The sequence below is a fragment of the Sylvia atricapilla genome, chromosome 14, assembly GCF_009819655.1.
Source record: "Sylvia atricapilla isolate bSylAtr1 chromosome 14, bSylAtr1.pri, whole genome shotgun sequence".
In the NCBI taxonomy this organism is placed as follows: Eukaryota; Metazoa; Chordata; class Aves; order Passeriformes; family Sylviidae; genus Sylvia; species Sylvia atricapilla.
Window position 1 is genome coordinate 16075193 of NC_089153.1, and position 14212 is coordinate 16089404.

The following is a 14212-nucleotide window of genomic DNA, read 5'->3' on the forward strand; positions in this document are numbered from 1 at the left end:
CAGGGGGAGATCGGTCCCATCCACCTCCTGCACCGGCCTGGAATGTGGCAGCTCGTTCAGTGCAAGTGGCACTCGAGAGAGCTCCCGGGGACTGTGATGGGGGCAGCTCCGGCTGGAAGGGAAAAGCTGGGATTCACACAGGGTGGGAATGCTGGAATTCCACCCAGCAGGGCTTACCTCCATCTTCTGGAGTCTGCCTGTAGCATTTCTTACAGCTTCAGTGCAAGTGAAACCCCAAGTGGATTTGTTGTGTCATCTGCCCAAGAAGCTCAGCAGCGATTCAGAATCAGCCCATCACACCCAGCAGTGATTATTTGGAGTTTTGAATGATCCAGACCTTTCCCCTCATTGATTGCTATGTTTTAATCTCTGCCTAGTAAGAAAACTTAAACATTCCCCAAGTATTCTGCAATCTTCAGAACAGGAGAATTCTAGAATGAATAGACACTGTAATCCCCAACTGTAAATCAGATATTGGATCCTGAGAAACTCTCAAAGTTTGCAGGACTTTGTGAAGGACGTTGCCGATTCCACAACCGCCATCCAAAGCCTTAAACCTCCCATACTCCAGGACCAGAGTTCAAGTCTGTCACACTTGTAAAACAACACGAACATAAAGTAAGCACGTGTTGTCTGAAGACCATTTGCACTCAAAAACAACGTCAAGAGCTGTGCTAATTCCCGACAATCCCAGTGCAGGGAACAGAGGGATGACGTTTCCCAGCCAAGTCACACGCTGGAAGTGGTGGCGGGTGTCTGGTGCTGCCTGGCTGGCACTGAGCACTGAGGAATTCCTGACCCACTGGGCAGGAAATACACCTCCAGCCACTCCTGATCCCAAGCATCCCAGCCTTCTGTTCAAACAGCCACGGCAAGGGAATTGGGAATATCATGGCATGGAACCACCAGCAAAGCTTCGCATTCCTGTTTAAAACCGATTTCCAAAGGCTGGGGCTGCTCCAAGTGCACCAGATGAAGGCAAAAGCCAGTGAAGTGATCAGCCTGGCAGGATTAATCCCATCAGAGCTCCGGAGAGCCCACACAAAGGAATGAGACTGACCGTGCACTGAGCATTTGCACCACAATTCCTGCAGTGATGGCACTCGAGATTAGCGGCACAACTCCGGGATTCCTGAAGCAGGTGTTGAACAGCCCTTGAAGAGCAGATCTGTGAGGCAGCGACACTTCATAGACTTTCCAGGTATTTCAAATTTGGATATTTTAAATTAAAGGCTGAAATGAGCTGAAAGTTCTCTAAAATGTCAGATCCCTTCCCTTCGTTACTGTCAGATCACAAGCGTGAGACAAATAAAAGGATTCCGTGTCTGTCCCTTGCTGGGCTCTGCCCTGGCCCTGCTCTGGTTCTGTCCCACTGCTCTGTGCTCTCGGACAGGCTGAAGGAGCTGGGATTGTTCAGCCTGGAAAAAAGAACTGTGGCCTTCCAGCAGCTGAAGGAAAGATGGAGAGAGACCTTGTACAAGGGGTGGAGTGACAGGACACAGGGAATGGCTTCACACTGACAGGGAGCAGGGTTAGGTGGGATATTCAGCAGGAATTCCTCCCTGTGAGGTGGGCAGGGCTGGCACAGGGTGCCCAGAGCAGCTGTGGCTGCCCCTGGATCCCTGGCAGTGCCCGAGGCCAGGCTGGAGCAGCCTGGGACAGTGGGAGGTGTCCCTGCCATGGCAGGGGTGGCACTGGATGATTTTTAAGGTCCCTTCCAGCCCAAAGTGCTGTGGGTTTACCTGTGCCTCAGTGGTTCTCTCCTCACCTCTCCAAGGAACCTTTGCTGTGTTTGTGACCAGAGCAGAGCAGCAGAAGTTCCCCTAAAACCCTTTTCCCCCCACACAGCCCCACAAAATCCCCTCCCCAAGCCCCACGAGCTTCAGCCACAAAGGAAGGAGTTCCTGCAGGAAGCTCGAAATAAAAAGGTTAAGGAGCAACATTGAGTTAAAAGTTTTATTCATTCAACATCTCACATTACAAATATTTAAAAATTATATGCATACTGGTATAAATAGTCATTTGCAAACTATTTAATAACATTAATTTTCACTAGCACTTCAACAAATGAACTCTTTAAAAAAAGTAACTTGTGTTATATAACTTAGAGTAGAACATACAAAAATATGAACTTAAACGTGAAAATGACTTTAATAAAAAATGAATTACCCTTATTTAAAATGCTATAATAAATACTACAACCTCCCCATACACAGTAAAAACTATATGGAAATTCAGCCAAGTAGTACAATTAACTGACATACTTAAATAACTTTTCCTTCTGATAATATGAGCAATACATTGGGGGAAAAAACATATTAGGGATTAGTAAAAACTAGACACCCACTTGCTAAAAGTTTCACTTCCAAAAAATATAACAAAAAAATCTGATGAAAATTATAAAAACTAATTATACTTTAAAATTTAAAAATATAAAAAATAAAACAGTTGAATACAATATTGTCCCAATTCTTACAATGCTATCACAGTAGCTTTAAAATAAGATAATAAAATAAAGCAAATGACCAAAACGTTTTATTCCATTTTTTTTAAAAATAATCTCAAATTTACATTAGTAGAAAGATTGATTTCTGATTCTTTTCTTTAGAAACACCAGCAAGAAAGAGGATTTACTAGAACAGTAGAAATGACATTTTAAATGTCTGCAATTAAAAACAAAGAATTACACTGCAAAGATCTTCCAGAAGTCTGAAATAGGTATTGCACATAACTTGAAGTTAACTTGCCACAATTCATCACATTCAAGTTTTAAATCACCTTTGAACAGAAGGTTTGAACTCTTCAAAAACACAAGGGGTGAATTATCAAGTCTTTCCAACAGCATCCTTATATAAAACGCTAAATTCAGTCACTGCAAGGTTGAAAATTTGCATTCTGCAGAGGTCTGTGTATGGAGAAGTAGAGACTATACCAAAAAGCACGGGGCAGTGGGGTTCCTTTACATATAAATAATCAGAAACACTTTATTGTACATTGCAAAAATAACCATGGAATTACTCTGCCACTCCCCCCCCTCCCCCGGGAACGCCGCCGCCGCTGCTCATTAATGACACCCCCCCACCGATTGCTAATTGCACGTTAATGAGCCTGGGGCTACACGGTAACCCCAGCGAGCCCCGTGCAGTCAGGAGGCTGGGCCAGCACTGCCGAAGCACAGAGTAATGGAGAAGAATTGTTTTATGCCCTGTAAATCGAAGTGTAACCAAAGGATCTGTAAACACGCTTGTCACACAATCACAAGTGAATATTAGTAGAATAACGATTTCTTACATTAGTCATGCATACTAACATTACATGCCTGCCCACCTAGCAGGCTCTCTTTTATTCTTTAAATATAATTTAAAAGAGCAGACACGGTTCTGCATCAAACACCTAACATCGATTCTTTATTAATAATAAAAATGGCTAAACATTCACCAAAAACGTCTGCATTTGTGTATAATTTTTAAAAACTCAGTAAGAAGCAGTAGACAATTTTGATGGTTCTTGACTTTTAAATTTTCTACACTATATTTATGCATTTAAATTTCATGGGTCTAAAGACAAGTGTCATTTGTCACTTTCATGCTTTTTCTTCTTTAATTCTCAACTTTACATATACTATTTCTTAAATTATATGTACACCAAATACCTGGTGCTGGGCTAAGATGTTTAAGCAACATGCTTTCTTTTCTCTGCAGATTCTAAAATAGCATTGCCAGTGCACAACATCCATAATTCAAAATGTATGCAGAGCACTGAAATGTATAAAAAGCAGAATATAAGAAAATAAAATTTATTAAAATTATTTATATTAAAAAATGAAGTATATGAAGATCTCTCAGTAATAAAAGTACAAAAAGCTACTCTTTGCAATATGAAAAAATTGAGGTATTGCATAAAGAGATATCCCGTCAGTGAAAAGTGTGCCTAAAAATGCTCACTGTTGGAAAAACAAGATATACAAAAGTAGTGCATAACAAATATACATTATGTGCATGACAAAATAAGTTAGCTACAAAAACACTGTACCGAAATTCAGCAGGTCATGTACAAAGGGAAAAAATTATTATTCAAAGCTAGTTCTCAAACAGTGTTATTTTCTTGTAATGGAAACCCACCTCGCCTGTTTGCTGGGTAGGATCGGCACAATAGCACACCCCAAGCCACCTACAAGCATTAAAAAAATGAAAGGAACATTCCAACTAGAATTATGTACTTCAGAGAAAAAAAAGTCCCTGACAATCTACACAAGAGCACTCTGCATTTGCATTACTGTTGTCAATATTTTCAGGGATTTCAGTAAAAGCAGCTCCCTTGCTATACTTGACTAATAGACAGCAAATGTCTCCATTTTGACCTTTGGAACTCGGTAAGGTATCAGTTCATTAAAGCCTGTATTGAACAGAAAAAACTGCTTCTCATAAAGATAATGGGGGCTGGGGGAAAGGGATGAGGGGGGCTTTGAAGGGAGCAGATGTTTTCCAAGCAGTGCCAGGGCAAATCTTTGGTTTGGGAGACTCTCGGGTGATCCCAGGCCCCTGGGGCCGGGCAGAGATTGCCACAGAATCACTTTGTTTGCACACTGCTACATCCTTGGTGGAGAAGTTGGCCAGGGCATTTAGTTCAAAAGTACTTAAAAAATAAATTTTCAGAACTACTCCTTCATTCACGTGTTTCAAACTAAACCCTCTGCACCCAGCGGTCAGCGTCCCGTTCGCGTGTCCTGGGCTGATGCTTCTCAAGGTAGGACTGAGTTCCGATAAAGCCGGCGTTAATTAGCGCTGTTGGCACTTCCACCTGCTTGTCTTTATCTCCCCACAATTAATTCTGAAGAGCTGGGATCTGAGCTGGGATTCTTTCTACAGGAAGAGTTAAGGAAGGCATGGGCACACGTGCACCATTCCGTGCACAGGGTATAGCCAAAGTGGGCTTTGGACACTCCTCGGGCTCGTGCCTCCTGTTACAGCTAAATTTGAGGGCACTGAAAACTGACTTTACAGCCAAGATGGGAAACCAGTAAAGCAGCCAATTTGAGTTTGTGTGCCACAATGGAATAGCAAAACTCCAGTAAAAATCAGTGATATCCTTTGAGGTATCTTTAGGTTTTCTACTTTTTCGCGTCAAAATGGAGAGCAAAGGCTGGCCCCTGATGAATGTTAGTATATTAGGATATAGAGTTATATATAGCCATCAAAAATAAAATCTATATATTTATCCTTCAGGAGAGGAAATGCCAGTTCACTAGTTGTCATTACTCTAGCTTTGGTAGGATATCTAGGGCTGTAACCAGACAATTGAGTTCTCTTAAAGAAAAAAAAAAAGTGCACTCCCCCCTCAGTAGTAACTTTACTCAACTTTTACATTCAGGAATTCTTAAAATGTAATCATTTTGATGAAAATATAGTAAGCTCTGCCTATCTCGTTAGTAATTTGGATGTGGGTGGTAGCCAGAGGCACGGTCAGATACACACCCAGCTAAAATTTCAGCCTCAAAACCCTTAAAAGAGTTTTTAAAAAAAACCAAACCAACAAACAAAAAAGATCATTATTATAGTGCTGCTTCAACTTTGCTCATGCATTTCTGTTGCTTTAAACATGCTCTTTCCTGTTGGCAGGTAAATGCTAACTTCATCTGTTGCTGGAAAAAATCCAAACAAACAAACAAAAAATTTTAAAAAAGAGAGGCAAAACCAGGCTTCCCTGGGGGAAAAGTGTCAGAACAGACTGATAGTGTTATTGTTACACGGTTATTTAATAAAAGTATTATTATGTTCTTTATTAGCAATAATTTAATTAAAAAACCAAAATACTCTATTGTTTCAATTCTCTTCTCTTAATATTTTTTTTCTCTCCTCTAAGAAAACATTGCAGGAAATTAAGTGTTCTCTCGGTAGTAAAGACACGAGAATGCAACTCGCTTGCAACATGTTATCGATACGAAAAGGAGTTCCCAATACAGTTTTCAATGACAAGATTCTATAAAATACCCATTTATAGGTCATTCTTTCCTTTAGACTATTGTTAAATTACAGACTACTACAAAAGGACATGCTGTGAGTGAGGGGCGGGGTGGAGAGGGCAGTCGGGGAGAAACAGAAGAGTGCACTTAAAATCGGAGGCCTGCAAAAACGAGCGATCCTTTAGTTCCAGCGGAATGAAATATGTCTGGGGCGGTCCCCTCCCTCCTTCACCAGGGGCTTGTGGAATTCCCTGCCGGCCCGGGAATGGATAGCAGCCCAGCAATATTCACAGTAATACTGCAGACACGTCACGTTAGCACAGAAGAACGGGGCGAACTTGCCGCCGCAGCGGGCGCCCTGACACTCGTCACACAGCTGATCGTCCAGGACATATGGCTTAACTTCCACCTGCGGCCACAAAACAACACGAGTTGGTCATTCTTCAGGGCAAAGGTTTAATTCCACACCTCTGTTTTAGCAGTTGTGCAGTAGGGAATGCTACACGCAGGATTCCCCCCACCCAAAATTCCAGGCACTTCAACGCTTCTATCCCTTCCTTGATCCTTAAAGAAAAACCCCCAGAGATCAGTGCTGACCATCAGTCTCACACCCTGTCACTGATTTACAGAAAGGCTCAAACCACCTATGGACTGACACCAAAACCTGGGATAATTCTGGGAGTTGTTTTTGATGCCCAATTAAGCTCCGTCCCTTTCAGGCAGGAATGGAAATTGTTTATACAACAGTGTAACTGCTGATTAAATATGCACACGGCCTGCAAATTTCACTGTCTGAATCCCCAACCTTAAGACAATTCATTTATTCTCTAAATAAACACTTTGTTTCTGTATTTTTTTCCATGGCTTAGTCCTCTCAGCAAAAAGGAAATCCACCTGATCTTGTTGGGATCAAATGAGAGGCTTAACACGGGACTGATGCCCTCCCACGCTGCTGGCATTAAGGGCCAGGTGATGGGCAGGAATTCAGAACAGCAGAAATAAACAGAGGTACAAGTTCCTGCTCTAGAAGGGTTTGTGAACCTTCTCGGAAGCTCATTTAATGTGATGTTTTCACCAACATTTTTCAAACGCCCAGGCTGTGGCTGGTATCTCTGCTGTTATCTCTGCATCTGGCCCTGGACTGCTCCTCTCTGCACCTCACAGGCCTTGGACACACCTCAGGCAAACGAGGACATTCACAAGTTGCTGGGTTTTTAAACCCACCCAACTTTATCACAGCCCAGATGGCACTGCAGTAGTTAGATGTCATTTTTGCTTACACGACACATAAACTGCTCAGACACAGCACAGCAGCCTTTTTAATGACCTGGTTTTCTCCTCTCTCAGTGCTCCAGTTGCATTTCCCAAAACCCTGCCCTGCCAACTCAGTCAATCTGTAGAAGAGCAGAGGCAGGCAAATATTCCTAACGCCACATTCCCCATCCCTTCATCTGCTCTGCAGTGGGAGGTTGGGGTTTTTTAAGGACTGCAGCCTTCTCCAAGTGCTAAAAGGACCAAGATGGTCACAGGCCACCTTCATGTGGTGATTCTGCTCCGTTCCCTCTGCCCAGCCACCTTCAGAGGCCAAACTGCAGCTCAGGTGTCCTTGTCACATTTATTCTGAGTGTGACACGGCTCTAACTGCCCCCTGAGCTGGCCACAGAGGATTTCCCAGCTTCAGAGAAAGCCTCAGTTACAGCAGCTCCATCAGGCCCCCTGAACCCTTCCTGTGCATTATCTCAGGGCACACCCTTGAGCAGCACCTCCTTGCCTAATTTTACAGGAAATCCCTTCTTGTTGCTTTTTTTGGTAACTAATTCTACTTTTCTTTTTACAGAAAAAACAGTATTGCAAAACTGTCAATAAATAGAACCTCACTAAAAACTAGTGTTGCTGTATTTTTATCTCCCTCATGCACCCAATCTCTCCTATAATGAATCGTCTCTGAGCATTATCTCCCCACATAAAAACTACACAAAAAATGAGGAAATAAGGAGTGGGAGGGGAGAAGGAAGGGGAAATAGATTGCAAAATGGTTTTTTTTTCAGAATTTACAAGTACTTAAATTTGTAGTCCCACCAGCTTCAATGGACCTATTCACCCAAGTGTCTGCTTGTGCAAGCACAAGTAGCACAAGGGCAGCCCAAATTATTTGTTCAAAGCTGAACAGAACTTATTTCAGAGCCAAGATTAGAACAAAGACATTCCAATTCACAGGCCCACAGTCAGATTGTTGTTACAATTCTTCTGCTTTATAGCCAAAGCAGAAGTGAAATGATAATGGGCTAATCAGCCAAGTTTGGAGGTTTTCCACTGTATTAATTATAAAATTAAGATCAGCAGTGACAGTCACGTAGGAAAAATCCAGAGGCAAAGGATGAATTACAACAGGAGATGTGAGCATCTGAGTTTCCCAAAACTGTGGCCTGAAGATCACTGTAACTGGCAGTTACATTTTAGAGAGATGAAGAGGGCAGAAAGCAAAGTGCTGATCCATTTGGCAAATCTCATTTAAAATAATAAGGAATACAATAATAAAGGAATGAAATAACCAAGCACAGGCTGTGCAGGGTGACTGTGAGGCTGCAGGGCACAGTAACAAGTTCAAGAAGGCATTACCAGGATGTTCTTGGACACCCAGCACACTTTGGGGTGGTTCTGCCTGTTCTCCCAAGGGATGCAGAGCAGGAGGAAGAGCTGCCCCAGCCCTGGCAGGCACCTCCCTCCCTGCATCTCACCTACCCTACAAATCCTTGCAGTGGGAGCATCTGAGGAGCTCAATATTCTTGGAAAAGGCCAAGGCAGCTGCCACATTTCCCACTACACTCAGCAACTCAAGAAAGCCTTTTTCACAGTCACTTCCCACGTGCCAGCACCACCAGCAGCTCCTCACCACTCCAGTTTTACTCCGTGCTGCATCTCAGAGGCACTAAAAACAGGATTAACTCAGTGCACCTTCATCTGTGCTGCATCTCAGAGGCACTAAAAACGGGATTAACCCCATGTACCACTGCCAAGGACACCTGTGAGGCAGAGAGGGCATTGGCAGAGGAGCCTTACCCATTCATCAATCCCTCCATGCTGCATCTCAGAGGCACTAAAACTGGGATTAACCCACTGCCAAGGACACCTGTGAGGCAGAGAGGGAGTTTGCAGAGGAGCAGAGGAGCCTTACTCATTTATCAGTCTCTCCATGCTGCATCTCAGAGACACTAAAATTGGGATTAACCCACTGCCAAGGACACCTGTGAGGCAGGGAAGGCAATGGCAGAGGAGCAGAGGAGCCTTACCCATTTATCAATCCCTCCATGCTGCATCTCAGAGACACTAAAACTGGGATTAACTCAGCGTACCTTTACTCTGTGCTGCATCTCAAAGGCACTAAAACCAGGATTAACCCACTGCCAAGGACACCTGTGAGGCAGGGAAGGCAATGGAAGAGGAACAGAGGGGCCTTACCCATTTACCAATCTCCTCGTGCTGCATCTCAGAGGCACTAAAACTGGGATTAACCCACTGCCAAGGACACCTGTGAGGCAGAGAGGGCGTTCTCAGAGGAGCAGAGGGGCCCTGCCTTACCCGTTTATCAATCTCCCCGTGCTGCAGCTGCACGAAGCGGGCGCTGATAGCAGCAATGTAGCTCTGTTGGTTGGAGAAGGCCACCCGCCCCGCTCCTTTGGGGTACTTGAGCTCGGGGTCGGTGTCGATGCCGGCGTAGCAAACCCCTCCGTAGAGCCGGTCCATGATCATCGCCAGCTCCACTGCGGCACAAAGCAAAACCAAACTGAGCCCCAGGCTGGCTCCTTTCTCTCCGAGCACCACCTCAGCACAGCTCGTGTCCCCCAACAGTGTGGCACCACGCTCGAGATTCCCTGGCTGCCAGGCTGGCTTTTCCCCCAGCGCTCCCCAAACCAGGCTGCACGTCCGACACGCGCGGTGCCGCAGTGTGTACCTGCTCGTAAAGGCCGAGGAACACCACCAACAAAAATGGTTTTTCTTGGGTCAAGAGGCTGGGAACCATCCATAACAAAATCACTATCACTAAGGTTCCAAGGCCGGATCTGAACCTACGGATAAAAAGCCTGGTTTTTTTAACCATTCACAATTCAAGGTGTCTCAGTAATATAAATTATAACAGTGTCCTACAGAGAAGAAAACTCCTTAAACAGCTGTGCTTTCTAAACTCTACTTGTTCAGCAATCATTTCTCCAAATGAAATGGTAACGAGCTCCATTAAGACAGACCTTTTGAGGATGCTAAATTTCACCACTTCCTTGTTACCCAAATTTCTGAGGAAAAAACCCTCACCCTGTGCTGACACATTTACTTAATCATGACTGAGCTGCGCTGTACAACGCCCCTGGTCACACAGATCTGCACTGCTCCTCCTGTCCCAGCCTTATCTCAGGGCAGCAGGCTCCAGAGTTGCCTGTTTAGTTACTGTGCTGCTTTGTATTTGGTTACAGCTGGCCAGAATCTGAGGCACAGGACTAGAGCAGAATTCTCCCCAACTATTGACAGACTTGCATCAGCCTCCCATTTACGTTAATAATTATTATTAATTATTATAGTGTATATTCATGATTTGCAGTTCAATGCCATGGGATGTTTTTTAGGATTTATCTGTTGCATACAACATTCAGACAATATGAATTCTACATGTTCATCATTAGCAAGCATAAAATACCTGTCTGGAAATACATCTTTTTTTAATAAAAACAGGTATTGTGACTAGACTAAAAAACTTTCTTAGGTCTAGTTCGAAAGCAGTAAGTTGTTCTTTTCTCTTCTTAATTTCACACCTTAAAGGAATTTTACCATTAATGTTCCGAGGGCAGAAGAAATGCAGGTGAAGAGCCCAATTTGTGATTAGCACCCAGGAATTGTGCAGGCCCTGACAATTCCACCTACCGGTTTGTCTTTGATAGTGGGGCTGGAAACACAGAGATAGAGCTTTCCATCTTCTTCAATGCAGGCATCAATCAGTGCCTGCACAGAGCTTTCATCTTGGAACAGCAAAAATGCATATCCTGGTCAAGGGAAAACACAAACATCACTGCTGCTCTCTGTTTGTCTCTAGGATCAGAATTTAACTCAGAATTAGGTTTGACATCATGCTGCCACACAGGAAGGGAGAAGATTTAAGGTGCTCTCGGCCGCATTTCCAACCCACAAGTGCTCTGGTTGTTCATCTAAGGGACAAATCCTTCCCAGCTGCTGTGGAAGGCATTTAGTGCCTTTAAAAAGTTGTTATTACATGTACAACAACAGGGGAAAGAGGGAATATGGAATAAAGTAAAAAACAGGAAGTCAAGGAAGGATTCTTTTAGTGAATTATAACTGCAAGGCCATATTCCAAACTTCACCAGTTTAGAACAATCCGAAGGATTAAATCCTTTTCCCCCCCCTAAAACATCGTGTCACTCTGAGACCAACCTTGTGTTTGAACACAAAGAATTATTCTAAAATGCTCATCTTATTGGCTTGCAGGTATTTACCTTTAGGAGGAAAGTAAGATTTGCTCTCTGCCTTGTGTGGCCAGTCTACAATCAAAGGTCCAAAGCGCCGAAAACTTGCAGTGATCTCATCTGGAACAGGAGAGAGGGGAAAAAACATGAACTTAAAATAAACTGAACTCCAGGCATTTGAAAGACATTGATTTCAGGTAGCTTCATCCTATAAACAAATATTCTGTGACCCTCCAGGTTCAGCAGCTCACAGCAGTGCTCAGCAGCTGATGGGGAATCTTGGAAGACAGGCCAAAGCTCAAACTTTTCTTCATACTGATAATTATAAATAAAAGCTCATAACCCACACCTTCTCAGGAACTGCATCTATACAGTTCTAATAATCCAGCTTCAACTACTCTCATGGGTGACATGAAGTTCAGGTTGCCTTGTCACAGCATTACAAGCTCTGACACAGAAAAGAAGTGGGGATTAAAACAATTCTGTGATTAAGAAAAAAAACTTTTCAGCTTTATTGTTACATTTCTTCTAACCACTATCCCAGTAGGCTCATACACACGGAGCTCTGGTGAAATGAAGCTTCACAACACCTATACCTGACTTATGGATTTTATTTAATAACAACTGCAGTATTCTGCCACCTGTGTGATGGACCACCACAAACCCCAGGGTGCCTCAGGATGCCCAGCACAGATTCATTCCTCTCTGGGCTCTCACCAAGCACAGGTCAGAAGCTACCACAGGACAAAAATCATTGCTGGAAACAACCTCAGCTACACAGGAGCAATCAAAAAGAGTTAAGACTTGATACCCCACACAGACCTTATAAAACTACGAGCAGCTTTTCCTGCTCCTGACCTCTGGGCCTGCAAAACGATTGCAATGGATTTATGAGTTTCCACGGGCGACTTCGCTGGTTGAATTTTGCACTTTTGTACTTTTTACCCCGCCGAAGTCAGTTCAACGCGTGTCAACGTCATTTTTTTTGTTCTTACATCACAGCCTGAACTCTTGGCTTGGGTGAAAAAGTCCCATTTCCATATCAAAGCTTGGAAAACACCCACCCCTGAGCTGGTGGGCAGAAAGGTTTGTGTACCTTCGTCGATGTCTGGAGGCAGCCCCCCGACGAAGACCTTGCGGGAATAACGTTCCACGCGCTCCCCGTTCTGGTGGGAGAAGCAGTGAGGGGACCCCAACCCACTGTGCAGGCTCTGATCCCCACGCCCGTCATCCAGGAACCCATCCTCCATCGGGAACAGCGAGGACTGACCTGAAGAGGGGAGGGTTGGAAAAAAAAAAGAGAGAAAAAAAAAAAGAAAAAAAAAAAAAAACTCCATACTAACAGAACAAAGCGTACACTGTTGGAATAATTGGGGGGAAATGCACCAGTTGCTGCATCAGCAGAACGGGGAGTGATTTGCCCTCTGAATGAGCAGTTATGTTCTCGATTTCATTGCACCCTTTTAGTTTTCTCTATCGTCCAGCAGCTCAAATGCCTCATTTCAGAGGAAAGGTTCCTCCTCGTAACAAACCAGGGCTTCTAACCAGGGTGCTCGAGCTTTCTACAACATTTTGTGTTTCCAATGAGGGTTCTTTTAAAAAGTATTGAAAAGGGAAGGGAAGAGCAAATTTGGTTTCTGGGCCTTTCACAATATCAAGCCATATATATTCCATTTTCCAGTGAACAGATACAATTTCAAGGTGAAAATGGGAAAACAAGAATTCTACCAGTAAAACACATTACACATTTAAATTACCTGATACCAAAGCATATCATCAACCACCCACTAGTAAATGACAAAAAATAACCTGAGGAAAACAGGAAAACCTACTGCAAAGACTGAAAATTTTGTCCCCCCTACAACTTTACTTCAGTGTTACAACAGTTTTGTTAATGGCCTCACTCTAAGAGAAAATGTTGTAAAATGAGAAATGTGCCCCTCACAGTCCAGCAGCTTTCTCTGATAACCCTTGATCATCGAGTTCCTTAATAATATTTCTTTTAAATAAGGTTGTTATAAATGCCACTGTATAATATCATAAAGAGAGCACAGGAGCTGTTCTCTGCCATGAATTCCCTCTCTAGTTCCAATATCCAGCAGCTACACGACAAACTGAGACTTCTACTCATTTAAGGAGCATTTTAGGAATAAATATGTATAGGGAGAGTAAGTAATGAGGCATGCTAGAAGTTTTAGGATACACTTCTTTTTGTCTATGAGGTGATACACTGTGTCTGCTTTTTCAGGATTCATCCCTATCTACCACAGAAATGTCCTGGTGAGGTTAATTTATCCTGGTTTTGTTTCCTCCCCTTGAAAGAAATTGATTTGAAAAAAAGAAAACATCTTGAAAACAGAAAATCTGACCAAGACACAGACATTTTCTGTGAAAAAAATATCAAACAGCTAAGAAGCTGAAAGGAAAAAAAAAATGTAATAAACCCCACAGTCCATAGAATTTATATGAATAAAAATTGGAAGGCTCAGTCAGGTTGCCTTACTTGAAATTTCAAGAATCTTTTACACACCTTTAATAAAAATAACAGTCAAGTATAATCAGGCCTCTTTCTGTAGCTGGGCAAACCTCATTCCTACTATGAGAAAAATATTGTAATATTGATTCCAACCTTGTTTTTCCCTAAGGAACTGGTGCACATGTGATTTGTTTCGTTTGTTAAGACCCCAGTCCTGCAGGTATTGTTGGGAGGGAGCAATTCCCAAACCAAACCCCCCTTTTCCAGGCTCCTCAGCTGCTCTTGGAGAACTCCACACACACACAT

General features: G+C 43.2%; 1 protein-coding gene across 1 annotated transcript in view; it reads right to left on the bottom strand.

Moving 5' to 3' along the window:
* Window positions 1-1942: 1942 nt before the first annotated feature.
* LOC136367602 (cytoplasmic polyadenylation element-binding protein 4) overlaps window positions 1943-14212 on the bottom strand; it is a 175435-nt gene continuing 163165 nt past the window's right edge. Inside the window, exons 3-8 of the mRNA XM_066329367.1 lie at window positions 12527-12700; window positions 11461-11550; window positions 10874-10992; window positions 9915-10029; window positions 9542-9723; window positions 1943-6371 (exon numbers count right to left, since the gene is read on the bottom strand). Coding sequence (XP_066185464.1) covers window positions 6144-6371; window positions 9542-9723; window positions 9915-10029; window positions 10874-10992; window positions 11461-11550; window positions 12527-12700 — 908 coding nt within the window. The 3' untranslated portion in view covers window positions 1943-6143. The remainder of the gene's footprint in view (window positions 6372-9541; window positions 9724-9914; window positions 10030-10873; window positions 10993-11460; window positions 11551-12526; window positions 12701-14212) is intronic.